This window comes from Cyprinodon variegatus, unplaced genomic scaffold (assembly GCF_000732505.1).
Source record: "Cyprinodon variegatus isolate N-32 unplaced genomic scaffold, C_variegatus-1.0 Scaffold25, whole genome shotgun sequence".
Taxonomy (NCBI): domain Eukaryota; kingdom Metazoa; phylum Chordata; class Actinopteri; order Cyprinodontiformes; family Cyprinodontidae; genus Cyprinodon; species Cyprinodon variegatus.
The window spans coordinates 2,131,611-2,147,490 of NW_015150478.1; the positions used below are offsets into that span (position 1 = coordinate 2,131,611).

Consider the following 15,880-nt stretch of genomic DNA (forward strand, 5'->3'; position numbering starts at 1 on the left):
CAAAATACTTTTTACAAGTGGAAAAAAAGGTAGTGGGCCCATAATAATCTTTCTGGGACACTTAGACAAAACAGAAGTTATCCAGATAAAGTTAAAATGTTTTCCTATTCCCTAGTATTTTTGTTATTCTAACTGGAGGTACTTTTAAGTATTCCATTCCCATTCTGTGTTCACAGAAGCACACAATTATTGCCTTCAACCTTAATTTGCTGTGTAAATAATGATCGACTTATTTGTAAATACCATTTCAATAGAGGCGTTACAATGGCTTAAATATCATTTTGAAACAGCAGTACACTCTGAGCTGCAGTTCTCCTGGACTAAAACACGTCAACTTCAGCCTCAAAGACCTACTAACCTGGACTTGTACCTAAAGAAGATTTTAGGACAGTTTTCTGCTAAAGGCAGGATATGGACATTTTTCTTAGAAACTCAGTTAAAAAACTAAAACTGTCTCTTAAATGAGGAGAACAAGCTTATCCTGGTGGTCAATCTTCAGCACAACTTACAGTGCACTAATGATGTTCAAGTTAAAATATGTTACTGACTCTTTGCTCAATGGTTGCACAGCTTAGGTTTTTATATTTTATTGTATTTAGACAGGGAATGCTCATTCTTGGCTGTACTTGTTTCTCTTTTTAACCTGTCTATTTATTATTCCAGTAAGTGAAACTCTAATGTCCTAATTAACACTGAGAAAAGTTGCTTATACCAAATTTCCTTGATTTAAATACAAATGATGTGTCACAAGATCAAGTCTTGAAGAGAGAGATTGGATTTTGTAAATGCATTTTTATTTAACTTATAAAATCATCAGTAGTAAAACTTCCTTACCCTGCAGAGATATTTTTAGTTGGTTGAATGTAAAGAATTTGCCTAAGTTGGAGGATGGGCCAAACAGCTAGTTGGACAATGCTCTGACCCCTTCATTTGATTAAGCAGATTTGATGAACACATATGGGGCTGATGCAGATTTACGAGTGATTAAGCTAATTTATTTATAGGTAAAAAAGGAAGGGTCCTTTGAACTTTGCTGGAGATTTCTGTAGACATGCAAACACCTTTAAAATGATTCAGATGAATTAAGAGGTTTACCAGAACTAAGCATTCCAGTCGCTAATGGAAATAAAAATCTAACTAATGTTACATGTCTGTTACTGTTTTGCTTACTTATTTTTCATAGACATAATTATATTTTCTTGGAAAAACATAAAAAAACAAAAGTGTGAATAAAAAAGATGGTACTGTCATAGAGCAATTGCAACATTTATTGAAGTGTTGGCTTTCTTGTATTGATTTTTCAACACATTACAAAAATACATATATGTTCAATTCAAAACAGCAGATGTATACTGTTCTGAAAACACTTTTTTTCACAATGATGCCCCCCCATTCCCTAAAACAAAAACAAAAAAGGAACAAGGAAACCTTTTGTACAAAGAGTGTAGGTGAAAGTGTTGAAAAGTGAAATATGAAAATGTATCCAAAATTACAGTTGTAAGTGCCATCACGAGACCTTCAACCAAACATGAGGAGAAGACCATGAAAGTCCAAGAAAGTCCTTTAAAATTGATTTGGAAAGAAATTCCTGCACAAATCCACTGTATTCACCTGAAGGTCTTTCCTTCAGTTTTATCTTTCTCATTTTTTTTCAATCATTTTGTTTTATTTCCACTAAGAATAGCTCAAGATAAAGAAAATTTAGGTGAAAAAAATATATTTAAAAGAAACAAATAGCTGGAGTCAAAATGACATCACTGTTGTTCGAAAAAAAAAAAAAATCTGCCATGACTGAGCATTTACATAAAAAAGAAAATCCATACAGTGAACAAGCAATCATACAAAAACACATTAATCTAGATTAAACCCCTCCACCAGGAAAATCATACAAAATTGCCAAATTATTGGAGAGATGGAGAAAAAAAAATACTTTAGCATAATTTTCAACACTAATACAGAGTACTTTCTTAATGGCATACTTCAACACTGTAAACATATTGTAAGACTGAACGTCCATGTGTGATCTGGGTCTCTATGAGCTTTCCAATGTTCATCGTCCGAATGCGTTTGCATGGCTCATCATGGCCTCACTCTGGACGAGGGAAATAATACACGACGTGTTTAAAAAAGCACCTTGATTTATTTTCTTTTTTGCATTCATGCAGACCCACGTGTAAGCAAGCTCTCTCCCGCCAGTGTTGCTTTTATGTTAATTCACCAAAACGTACTTAACTATGTAGCTTATGCAGAGCTCATTGCGAACACGAAACTTTCTTTCTCAGATTTGCCAGAAAATTGAAGTGGAATTGCATTTAAAGCACAGCATATCTTTTTTTCTATCAAAGCAAAGTGGCGCAGATAAAACCTGACAATAGGCCAAAATGGTAGGTCAAAGTTTCAAGTGATTATGATTTCTATGGCTGAGGACTGCAGCGCTGAAATGAAAAATGTAGCCTCATTCTCCTTTCATGTGGCTCCGCTGTCTCTCTCCCTCTCACGCTCGCTCTGTCTCACTATGATGGTCTGTTATAAGATGTGGCCAGTAGATGTGCATTTGGGTAAAAAAAAAATACATGTTTCATATGCTTCCAATTTCATTTGAATGACTACTCTCCCCAGTCAAGGTCTTGCTCTCTCTCCCTCTATTTCTTTCTCACACATCTTCATTTCCCAGCTCCAATCTTTCATTTTTGCCATAAGAATAGCCCCTACTCAAGGTCGCTCGACCATCCCCAAGTGCAGCTGTGTTCCAAATTATCATAACTCATATGGCTTTTTTTGCCTTTTTTTTTCTTAGTTTTACCAGATTGATTTTAGAATGAATGATGCAGAGAATAAAAAGCGTAATCCCCGGAAGACATGTACAGGCACACTGTATCAAAATCTGTTACAGAGTTAAACCTGTATCGCTGTGTGAGGCGAATGAACAGGCCTCCTTTTAAAATGCAGCTCTAATGCATCAATCTGAGCTGGTGAACTGTGAAAAGATGCAGTCAGAGAGAGACTCAGAGCATGCCGCAAAGAGGAGAGGAATGCAAACACACATTGATATGGATTTCATTTAAGAGTTATGTTTTGGCCCATTATGGGGTACAGGAAGTCAGCTTGGTGGGACAGAGTTTCCATATCAAACACAAGAGGGAGTGGCATTGAAGGTAAAGTAAATTTAGCCAAACGATGTTTGACAATGAACTAGAGATAGGCTTAATAAAGAAAACATTGGATGGTAGCTACATGTAGCAAATGTAAGCAGCTGGTCTTTTGATTGTGTAGATTTAGGCCATCTTTCATTTACAGTCAGGGCTACTTTAACATATAAAAAAAGAATATTTACAAACCATATAAAGGACTGTTCCCGTTCTCACATTAATCACAAGTAGTCTTTAATCTATTCATCATATTAAATATGGTGGTTTAATCCTACATTAGGAATGTACTGAGCATCAGTTTAAGGGTATCTCTGTTAAGTGCAACCTTTATTTACGTCCTTTTTTGCTTTAAGGACACTAATACAGTAACTGCATTTTGAAATTGTTCCAATTTTTTTTTCAATTGTTTTAAAAGGACAATGCTCCCTGAATAAATTAACACCAACCTACCATATCTCTAAGATAATGTCGGATTTTTAAAATCCACAATGGATGTTTTATTGTCAGGCTGACATTCAGTGCTTTAGGCCTGTATGAGGGAATGGATTGTAATCCGCTGCTGCAGGTAATATAGAAAACAAATATTTTTTTTTTCTTTTAAAAGCTGACTGCTTCACACAGATTTACTCTCACAGGATAACAAGCTTCCTTAAAGGAAAAAGTCAAACATCGTATTAATGGTGACGTCTTCTCAGTTATATCGTTTTAGAAAAAAAAAAAGTTTTTTTTAGAACATTTCAAAACTAACTCCATATGAAATCCCACAAAGATTTACCTGCACATGCCAAATATCATTACAAAAATCCAATAAATACAGAAATTATTGCACAGTAGAAAGGCTCCATAGATTCCTAACTGATAAAATCCTCAGACTGTTTGAAACACCCAGATGAGCATTTCAGACAAGTTATTAAAGTTTCCATTTGGTAATATTCTCAGGTGGCAGTTTCTGTGACAAGAAAAAATGATAAACATCAATCTTAATTTTTTTTTTCAAGAGAGTGATACTCCAGCCAAGCTCCATCACTGAAGAAGTGGTGTTGTGATTTGTGTGCATGTATGAGTGTATTGTGTATGTGTGTAAGAGAGCGCGCAAGAGAACAAGGATGTGTGTGTACTGTATGCTTTATAACTTATCGCTGGTGGCTTAACCTCTGTCCGCTTGTTCCAGTTTGACCTCACTGGCCATCAAATGTTCACCATGCCATTTCTTCATGTGTTTCTCCAGCGTGCTGTAGACACTGAAGGGCATGTGGCAAATGTCGCATCGATACACCTCCTTCCCGAACTGGCCGTGGGTCTTCATGTGGCGAGTCAGCTTGGAGCTCTGGGCGCAGGCGTAGCTGCACAGGTCACACTTGTATGGTCGCTCCCCCGTGTGGCTGCGCCTGTGGACTGTCAAATTGCTGCAGTTCTTGAACACCTTTCCACAGTACTCACAGGTGTCGTTTCTCTTCTCTTTTGAACTTGGGGGCCGACCGGGTCCAGGTCCGCGCAGGAGGTGAGGGGTGCTGCTGCCGCTCCGCCCCGATGCACTGCCGCCTTCAATCAGTTCCCCCGGCGGAGTGGAGAAGCGGAGGCTTCCAGTTTCTGAGGAGGAGTGGTCAGAAGAGTTGGCGAACGGTGACTGGCGGGAGTCAGTAAACCCCAAGAAAGGTTCTCTAATGAAGTGGCGTGAAGCAGCGTAGCCAGCCAGGAGCTGGGAGTAGACATTTTCTGGGGATATAAGAGGTATGGTTGGGGGAATATCCATCTGTTCCTTCTCTATCTTGATCCTCTTGTTGTTGGAGGGGCTTGGGCTGGTGATAGGAGTGGGCCTACGCTGAAAGAGCCCAGGAAAGGACTCCGCTTCACTTACACTGATCCTGCCATTCATCATAGGCCTGATATCTTCTTGCTCCTCTCGCTCTCTGTCTGGTCCCCTGTCATTTTCTCTTTCAGCTTCATTCCTCTCTCCACTGTCTCCATTAGGTTGTCTCTCCAAGGTTCTCTTGTTAGGGTTAAGTCTAAGGTGATTGTCCAGGTGGTTGTATGGGTGCATGATGCCCACTCCACCATTGTCATTAACTCTGTCCCCGCTCATAGGTTTCTCCACAGGGGACTGTCTGGGACCATTTTCTCTATTCTGACTGAATTCTTGGGAGTCCTCACTTAGGTTTGAATCTGGTCGACTTCCATTCCTTAGCTCTTCCTCCTCCTCCTCTTCCTCATCTTCTTCTTCCTCCTCCTCTTCCTCTTCTTCCTCATTCTCCATCTCCATAACTCTAGTATCCCCCTCTCTGTTTTTCCCTTCACCTTCTCCTTCTTCTCCCCGACTTCCCTGTTCTGGAGATCCAGTCATGTTCCCAGACTTGTTGTGCATATGTGTTTTCATGTGCCTTTTAAGTTTGCTGGCCTGGGAGCAGGCATGGTCACACAGATGACACTTGTAGGGCCTCTCTCCGGTGTGACTACGTCTATGCACAATTAAGTTGCTTTGAAATTTGAAGATCTTGCCACAGAACTCGCAGGATTTGGACTTTCCTGGGGCCTGATTCTGACCCTGTGCATCAGGAGGGCTGGAGGAGCCATGCCCCCCCTGAGATGTGGGTGGTTGTGGGGCGTAGGTGAGAAATGTTGGTGGTTTTGCACCGGGCTGGAAAAGTGTTGGGCTAAGCAGGCGGTGCATGGGTGGCACACGGTTGGGTGACAAAGGGGGTGTGGGACCACCGTTATTGGTCGTATTGCCCGCTAGTTCTCTCAGTCGACGGGAGAAGTCCATCGAGGGAGGCTCCATGGGGGTCATTCTCATCACCCTCTCAAAGGCACTGGGGTGCTGTGACAGCAGCCCCATTTCCTCTGGACCCAGTCGTTCTAGAGGCGGTCTAGGGGGAGGTGGAGGGCTGACAAAAGGTGGTGTTGCAGGGAGCCGGGTCTCCATGTAACCTGATGGGTGGGGGTGTTCCCTGAGCAAGGGTGCCGCCATACGTAGAAGGTGAAATGGGTTGTTGGTGTCACCCAGGAAAGTAGGGAGAGGGGAGCGAGGCAAAGCATCAGCTCCCGGTGGAGGAGGGAGAGCCATGCGGGGAGTGAGAGAGCAGTTGGCCAGATGGTTGTCGAGATAGATGCGGATGCCATGAGTGTGCTGGGCATGCTGAAGAAGAAACCAGGCGCTGTTGAAGGTCTGCTTACAGGTAGTACAGATGTAGCTGGATGGTTCATCTTTATCTGTTGATGAAGAGGAAAAAAAACACATTTAAAAAAAGCTTCTTTTTTTTAAAGTATGTCATAGAGACAAAAACTTCTATCAAACAATTAAAATTCAACATAGAGTAAGTCTAAATTTTAAAAACACTGTTTTATGGATACCTATATAGGAGGAAGCTGAGCTTATCTTGGTGTTTCCTAAAATTATTAGCCCTTTTAAGACTCGTACCATTTTAGAAATGCAATGATCAGAACTGCAGCCTTTTCAATAAGGGGTGACACATCCTTTAGTAAAACGAAAAGAAGTCCGGTTTCATCCTGTTCCAGTGCTCAGAAAAAAAAAAACAATCTCCGTATTTTGAATTATTTTGTGTATGAATATGTGAGACATTTTGTAAAATTTATTGCACTGAGACCCAAGTGTAAAATGAGCTTTCTGTGTTCTGGTAGTGTTATGAGGTTTCATAAGAAAGGGTGTGTTTTTACAGGGTAATATAGGTGGCAGGTATTGCCCTTAGGCCATGACACATTATGCAAATCCTAATGTCGGCAGGGCTTTAATATACAGATCCATCTCGTCAAATCTGTCATTTCCATATGGAGACCAGGGAGCGAACAATGGGTAAAAAACAGAAGATATGAGAAGTGGGGGTAGGGGATGGAGGCTGAGAGTGAGACAAAGAGCAAAACTTAAAAGCACACAGAAGAAAAGAGATAAAGCTGATGAGTAAATAAAAACTTTGCTGGTTATAAAACTGTGTTCATATTAAATGAATTTTTGCATCAGTGGTGTAGTTACGGGGGACTGTAAAGTGATCTGTTGTGGCTCCATACTTTGAGAGCTGAGCGTCACTCACTGACAAATTACCCCTTTAAATGCTGTGACTTAATAATGCCAAATGAATCTATCAGTCATTGTGGAGTGGCCCTGTCAGCCTGCCTTTGACTCATAAAAAAAAAAAAAAACGTCGGTAGAGGTTCATCTAATTGAATGCAGGCTTACCCTGAAGAGGCTTTTCCACAGTCTTGTGTTTGCTTGCGAGGCATCTGAATCTGCTTTATGATCAACGGCTACCGCAAGTGGAGTCAAGTTGGTACAGCCGTCCCAGAGCTTGAAGCCCAGAGGGGCCAACACAAAGCCAAGGAAGTTAGGCTTGGCCAGAGTTTTATGTGATCAACAAAAGAGTCCTTAAGATGGCTGACTGCCTCAAAGCCACCCTTTGTTATAAAATGTAAAACACACATGCAGAGACTGATACATACTCGGGAATATGTCCTCCCTACTCTCCAGCCTACATCTTTTTCGCATACAAATTCATACACTCACTTTACACTGAGGACAGCAGATGAGCGAAAGCTGATGTTGGATCAGTGTCTGGTACAGGAAGCTGATTTGGCGCTGTGATTGGTTTGGCTTGCCTCTAGGGAGAAAGGGTCAGAAAAAGTTAATGAGGGGCTCATTTACTGATTCCGTCGGTTTTTCTCTGCTATTAGCAGTGCTCTGCTGCAGCCGTCACTTTCACTATTTGTGTGGGTTGGGACACGACCTGCCTCTCGCTATACTAATGTGTAGCGTGTTTGCATTTGTGAGTGGAGTCCTCATTTGTGCGTGTGAGGGAACATTTGCGTGGATGTGTTTTTTGCGTGTGTACATGCACGGCTGTGTGCATGTGTGGGGCGAGTGGCGGGCTGCCTGCCTGTGTTTAGTTTGGCTAAGCTTCACACGGCCGCTTGGCAGCGGTGAGCTGGACAGCTTAACAGCTTGGACTGGTAGAAGAGAACCTAGGGAGGGGAGGGAAAGAGAAGGAGTGGAGGGGTGAGAAGAGGGGTGGAGGGACTTTAAGGGGCCTGATAGGCTTGGGCGCACACACTGCAGCACACACACACAGAGGCTATTTTCATCGCCCCCCGGGACAGAGCTGTATTATCTCAGCAACTAAAGGATCAATAACTATGTAGTACTGAAAAAGGTTTGATGATCTCCTTGAAGTCTGCTTTTTCTAATCTATCCTCTTTTTACTCACTTTGCATCTTGTCATATCTTACACTGGTGCGCCATATGCTGCTAAAGGAAGCGTGGCAGCTAATAGAGTGGCAGTCAATGGTGGCTGCTTAATGACGGCTAAAGACAAATTTCATCAACTTCCCAAACAAGGAAGAAAGTAGCAGGGGGGAAACATAGAGCAGAAAATGTTAAACTAGACAGTACTGAAACAAAGTGAAATAAGTTCTTCTTTAAAAATTTAAGTAGAAATTTGGATCCAATTTATCTGGGTTGATATTAATTAATAGTTCACAGGATGAATTGATGAACAGCTTAAAAATATTTAAATAAATGATTAAAAGTTAAACTGTTTAAAATGAAGTGACTTGACCACAGAAAAGTTAAATTCTAATATTTAGTTCATTTTGGTAATCAGGAAGTCCTCCCACATTAAAAACACATGAAAATTTGAGTATGATGTTATGATGACGGGTAAAAATATGTCTTTAAAACTTTCCCTGCTGAAAATCACAGTAAAATATGTCAGGGTTAAGATATTCTGCAGGCAAACAAATTTGACTTAAACATTAATGCTATTCCTAAACTAGCTTTATTAACATTTTATTTTATTCAGATTTGTAAAGCCATTTTTACTAAAAGGAAAACTGGGAAGTCTTTGCTTGCCTATGCGACGGATTGGCTCTGTTTAATGTATATCTTTGTGTAGCTCATTAGCTTAAAGACATAGAGAAATATTTTACCCCATATTTTTAAAATGCATTCCCCTTATTAAATGTGTAAGATAATTATTGGGATCGTTTTCATTAAGGGGTTAATCTAATCATGTTAAACGGGAAGAAAAAAAAAAGAAGTCAATAATTACGGAGGCATAAAACAGTACTGAAACTTTTTTTCTACCATATTCAACTAGTTTCATTGATAAAGATCATCTCTGGGTGAAATTGCTAACCTTTATTCTGAGCACAGTCCCTATAACTGGCTAAAGCTGGTTGTCTTTGTATGATATCTTGAATGAAATTTTTACCAAACTGGTAAACATATTAACAGAAACACTACTTTATCTCACAGTATAAATAAGATTTATAAACCTTTGACTGAACCAATATTGTACTGCCAATATTTGCTGAAATTCTTTAAGCCAATATTTAATTTCATCAAAATTCATGTTAATGGTTGTGAGAGAGAAAGCTGAATGCTGAGAGAGCGGCTGATGTTCAGAGCTCTGGCCAGTACAAGCCCTCATTAAAGGATCACTGCGGGTCATGTCATGCTTCAGTGTGTGGTAATTAAAGCCGCCAGCCCGACATGCAGGCGTAGACCTTTACCCCACTGACCGCCCAGGTCAACTGCCAGTTAGAACAGTTGCATCCTCCTCCTCTCAACACAGCCACTGAAGCTGGACCTAATCGCCCAATTTACTCCACCACACTGTGCGTGTACCGACACACACAGCTCCATATGTGTGTGCGTATGGGAATGAGGCTGATATGAGAGGTTAAATGAAATGGAGTCGCAGCAGGATTCAGTAATACGCTACACTGCATTTTGCTGCTTTTTGTCAGTTCGCCAGCAATTTGTAAACGCTTTGCTGTAATGGAATTCACCTAAAAAGGGACTATCTGTTATTTCTCTGCCCAGGTGTTCATGCTGGCAGGCTTTCCCATGAAAACAGGGAGGAAGTGCACAATACAGACCTGAGACCAGCTCAGGAGGGCAGCTCTTTGTCCTGCACAAGGAAACAAGGGCTAAGGGCCAGGAGGCCTGGAGGAAGTTATTAAAGCACTGGCACATGCATGGAAGCTGAGGTGGGCCAGTAATAATTCCCTCCATCTCTCCTGCGTTGTTGTTTTTTTTTTCGTTCTTTTTTAGTAAACCACTAGCCCAATTAACCAAGTCTACAGGGACTGAGATCTGAGCTTTACATCAGATTTTATTCTTTCCAGATTGCCTTTTATAGCCATTATTTTGCCTTAAAAAGTACAAACAAAATGCCAGTGTATAAAGGGGAGCCATGGTATTGACTGTTTGCATATGGCTAGAAGAGCAAAGGTGGCGTGAGTCTGGTGGAGCTGACGTCCAAACCCACCGTATGGTGTGGCCATGTGGGTTTGTGCCTAACTAAGAAGTTCACATATGCTACTCTGGAAAGCTGACGTGCTATTTCTGATTTGTACGGTAAAGCCTGAGGTCCTTCCATTTAAACTCTGTGGTCTTTATCAAATGTTGTATGCCAGAGGGACATTCAGGGGAAACCACAGAAGAAGACTGTTCTACAGGGTCAGTACTCTACAAAAAGTAACCTGGTCAGACACTACACCACAATAATTTTTTTCCTTTGACTTAGCTAGACACTAAAAATATTTTGCTTTGTGGAAGTATTTACCCCCAGTGCATCCCAACACCAGGAAAAAGTTATGCAAAATTGGGGATGGATTTTAAATGTTTTTCTTTAAAAAAAATGCAGAATGCATTTCTTTACTCTATCCTCTAAAAGAAATCCACTTCCAACTATGGCCTCAAGGAGTCATCATTTTTCTAAGAAATGTTCACTTGTGTATCATATTAAGTAAAAAATTAAGCAAACATTACCAATCAAACAACGTAAATGAAAACATGGAACAGAGGAAAAATTCAGGGATTCATTCGGAGAATCACAGAAGCTGCTTATATCAACCCTCATACATCACCTCCAAGAAGTAACATGGTAGAGGCAGCATCATGCTGTGGTGTGTGATTTATGTTTTTTATAAGCCGGGACAGAGAGGAACTTAATAAAGAGGTTCAGACTAAGGCTGAGGTCTCAGCAGGAAAATGACCTTAGGCAAGCAGACATAGCGACAAGAGAAGAGTTTAGATCAGCAGAAAGTTTTTAAAATGTGTTAGAATGGTCCAGTCAAACCCAGAGTTTCATCCACTTGATAATTAGTGACAGGAATTAAAAAGAGATTTTTAAATATGCTCTCTATTCAATCTAAGCAATTATTTCATAAATGTTAAAAAATCTGGTAGATAGAAACAAATCAGCTGCACAAACTGTTATATTGGGGGGAGGTGTGAAAACCAACCACCTTTTTATATTAAACTTTGTTTAAAATACCAAAAATAAAACTTTATAAACCAAGTAAAGTTTGAGGCTGCTACATGACAAAACATGAAAAGTTCATGTCTTATATGACTGCAGTGTAGATCTTGATTTTAAAAAAAGCAGCACCTGAATGCGGCTTTATATGTTGTGGACTCTAGAGCTTACAGGGTGAGTTATGTGACACCCAGCAGGGCAGGCTGTGCCGAACAATGTTGCATTAATGTAGACACAAGACCGAGCAGTGCAGGTGCTGGCTGTTAAGGAGGAGATGACGAGGATGTGCTACAGAAAGTGTCACAAACGCGAGCGAGCGCCGCAGCATTCCAGAGGTTCAGGTGCGCTTCGCCACTCCAGCATTCCATCAAGGGCGACAGCACGCCAGGGCGACACATTTGCATAGAGAACAAAGCCGCCCGCAGGCTAGGCCACTGGGACGTAAACCTGCCCCTGCAACCCCTCCTCTGTTTTCTGTGCATGCACACAAACACACATGCAACACACACGCTCTCTTTGTTCACACATTCAAGCCCCTGTACAATCCCTGGGAGTACGTGCATGTGCACCTGTCAGGGCTTTAGCTGACACCTCCGCTGCTGGCGAAGCAGCTCCTCATTAGCATGGCTGTGATCTAGGGGTCCCCAGGGGTCCCAGCCTCCTCACCTCACCCCTGCCCCCCCTTTGCACCTCTGCTCCATTACTCGTCAGCTCTCCCATCCATCCAACTCCTCCTCCTTCCGTGCTTCTCTCGCCTCAGCTTTGACGGCTTGTTTGTCAGGAAGGAGACTAATCAGGGGCCACAGGGCCACGCAGATCATCTGTGTGGGTGCATTTGTGGTTGTGTGTGTGTGTGTGTGTGAGTGTAATGATGATAATGTCACAGCAAACAGCACCTAACTATGATGCAAATGTAGTAAAAGAAAGGTGATGATAGAGAAAAGGAAAAAGAAAGAAAGAAGAGAGAGAGACCATGGAGGGTGGCAGTTGCAGGCGGGGGGTAAGGCTCTCACACAGTGTGACTGGCTCCATGCTAACTCGTAGCAGCTTTGGCCTGTTAACCATATACATCTGTGTGCATCTGCAGCCAATATGACCAGCTGAAATGCCTGACAGCTTGAGAGTAGATTTAAAGCAACAGTACTCCTTAAAAAGTCCACAGGCCCGGAAAAAAAAGCCCCACAAACTATTGAGTCAGTTTCTTCTTTGTCTCAACTTTTCTATTCTATCCCTTCTCATTTTCTCCTTCGCACACACACTGCACCTGTCCAAGGTATATGGGTACTCCACCCTGACCCTCATTCCTGCTGGGACGTGGGTCAGACAAACAATAAAAAGGAATCAGATATCCTTAACAGCTTGGTCGTAGACATGTACACACAAACAGGCAACAACAACAAAAAAAATAGGCAAAAGGGTCCAGCTGCCAAACAATGCAAAGAAGAGGAGCCTCTCCTGTGGTGCAAATCAGGGAGAAAGTTGCTGCCATTAGGCAATGAGGGAGCAGGAGACATGCTGTGCAAAATGACTGGCAAGACTTCTCTGTCCGTGAGGAGCTACAAGTTTGGTGAGAGAGAAGCAGAGACAAAAACTGAGAGAATGAGAAGAAGAAAAGGAGCTTCGAGAGGCGCATTAGCTGAGCTCTCTGTGGCATTTCTCTAAGCCTGACTCATTGCCATCAGCTCTGGCAAAAATGCATCTGTGTGTGTTGGGGTTGGGCGTAGAACTGGGGGTATGTTTGGGGGGTCTGCTGTCTATCATGACAGGCTGACAAATGGACAACACTCAGCCGTGCTTGTGGTTGAAAGAAGATATAAAAGAAAAGAGTGAGATGGAGGAGAGGATTAAAGACGTTAAGACCTGGCTGTGGAAAAGACATGTCAAAAGGCAGGGAAAAGTTAAAGCAGAAAGTTTAAAAACATAATTAAATAAATAAATAACACAGCCTGCACTATAATCGCAGTTCAGCAAAATTACATTAATTTTATCCCTATTATTTTGTTTATTTTTTGCCATATCAGAACAGCTGAGAAAACTGGCTATGTGGTATTTATAGAAATCAATAAAAATAGTTGTGTCATCCTAAGCGTCATTTAAGTGTAAAGCATGGCAACTGAATGAAGAAAAATTTTATTATTCTTTTAAATGTAAAATTATTTCCACAGATGGTAAAAAGCTGTTAATATTTGTGAACACGAAATTGACTTTGGCTTGTGCCAAATCTCTATTGTCGTTCTATACGTTGCGTCTATCTTGCATATCTGTCTAATGCAGCAAAATTTGAATAATTAGATAACTTTATACACAATATCTATGAATGTGGTAACTATTTAGGCATCACCTCACAATGTGCGGTGCTGGTTTCCTGTTGCGAACGCACCCTAGAACGTGTCTTTTTCTCACACATTGCATTTTAGACAGTGGCTCTTTTGTGGTACAGTTTGTGGTGTTTGTGTATATGTGTTTGCATGTTATATGCCTATTCATTCACAGAGAGTGCCATGCAGTAATGGTTCCCAGCTGGGTTCTGCCCACTAAAGCTGAGTAGCCGGTCCTGCTTAACTGGGAGCCCACAGGAAGAAACAACCGAGGCCTTGAATGGTACGCACTCGAGCCCTCCCAGCTTACAGCACCCCATTAAAACTTTCCTCTCTCCCCCCCTCACGAAAACCATAAAGTCCACTAGAGTCAGCGCAGGATAACGTGCATGATATAATCCCTGTTGTTTAACATGTTTTCTTCCCAGCATTAAGAGGAGGTTTAGGAAGCTTCAAATATTAACCCCAAGTTTTCCATATCTAAATCAAATATAATATATAATCAAATTACCTTTTAGTTTGTTGGTAACAAATCCTACATAAAAATTTAGCTTATGATTCACTTAGTGATTTTTGTTTTATAATCTCTGTAAATCTGTTATTCGGTAATTGGTATTATTTATTGATTATTTGCTGCTGTTTTTTTTTCATCTCTTTTTTCAACTTCATCTAACTTTAACTAGCTCCACCAGTGGTGGTAGGGCAGAATTTGTTTTAGCTAAGGTGTTAAACTTCACTAAATCAACAAGACATCTTAGTCACAGTTGTCAGGGAAACAGTTTGCATGCCACCTTGGTAAAGTCAAATAAAAAGCGAGCTTTATAGCAATTGGAATTGAATTCATCTTGTTGAATAAGTGCAATTACATACACTATACCAAATCTATTACTGGTTATTTAAAATGTCTTCTACCTGTCAAATCTAAAAAAAATCCTTAATGAAAATAGAACTGGAAGCACATTTTCCACAAGAGGTAAATGCATACTCATCAACAAATATAATATAATACAATAAATAACATTTACCCACTTTTCCTGATTCTACATTAAAACAACACAACTGATTAAATTAAAAATACAGAGAAATACTTTTTTTCTAAAATGTATTTACTGCTGTGTATTTAAGGAATAATGTCAGGTGGAATTGGGAGCCCAGATCAAACTCTGCTATGCAATCTTGCATTGGCTCTGGGTTTATATTCATCCAAATGAAATTAATGCAAATTGTTAAACCAATTTCATTACTTTAAATTCTAACAGTCTGTTTCAACAGTATATTAACGCCATGGTCTTTTCTCACTCTAGCTTGTCAGATTCTCTGGAGTGAGCACAAGGAGTATTGCATTAGACACTAATTTGCAAGTCATCTAATTAGTGTTAACTAAACTCCAGTTGCAAACTAGGAGATAAATCCTCTTTTCACTTTTTTTTTTCTTTTACCTATTGATAAGATAACCAATTAAGTTTCGCTGCTGAATTTCTCCAAAGAGAAATGCATGCTTAGATCTCAGCATATATATATATATATATATCTGTATATATATATATATATATATATATATATATATATATATATATAAATGTATACACTATAGGGAAATGCTTTCCAAGCCTATTATTATTATTATTAAAATCAAAAGCAATGGCTGTCAAAAATAATTATTAATCAAAGTCAGAATCACACGGTAAGTCAGGAGTCTGATCAGTGTCTTTCTAACAATATCACAGCCAAGAAAATAATTCTGAAAATTGTATTTGTGACAAACTCACAATATTGTGTAGAACTGCCAAGAGTAAAAAAACAAACAAAAAAAAAACAGGATTTTCATAGAAATGAATTATCCAGATATCTACAACTAAACTAAATGTGTAACATGCACAAATAGAGAGAAGAAAATCTTGTCAGCTTTGTTATCAACTACATTATATCCCCATTTCTAACTTTGCTACGGATGAAAGCTTCTCCTAAATGCCTAGACATAAACATAAAAATATCACCCACTTTATCTATGTTGCAAAATCCTGCACAACTTGAATTCTACATTAATCAAGAGAAAAAGTCAAATGAGTTAAGGCAATAATCTGAGACAGTGAGTCTCCTCGAGTTTTAATTTTCTTTCTCTTTTTACTGCTTATGTTTATGA

At 40.2% G+C, this 15,880-nt stretch overlaps 1 protein-coding gene across 2 annotated transcripts in view; it reads right to left on the bottom strand.

Moving 5' to 3' along the window:
- Positions 1-2,792: 2,792 nt before the first annotated feature.
- Positions 2,793-15,880, bottom strand: part of LOC107097485 (B-cell lymphoma/leukemia 11B-like) — a 32,204-nt gene continuing 19,116 nt past the window's right edge. For both annotated transcript variants that reach the window (XM_015394647.1, XM_015394639.1), the window contains exon 4: positions 2,793-6,356. In XM_015394647.1, the coding sequence (XP_015250133.1) occupies positions 4,297-6,356 (2,060 nt within the window). In that variant the 3' untranslated portion in view covers positions 2,793-4,296. The remainder of the gene's footprint in view (positions 6,357-15,880) is intronic.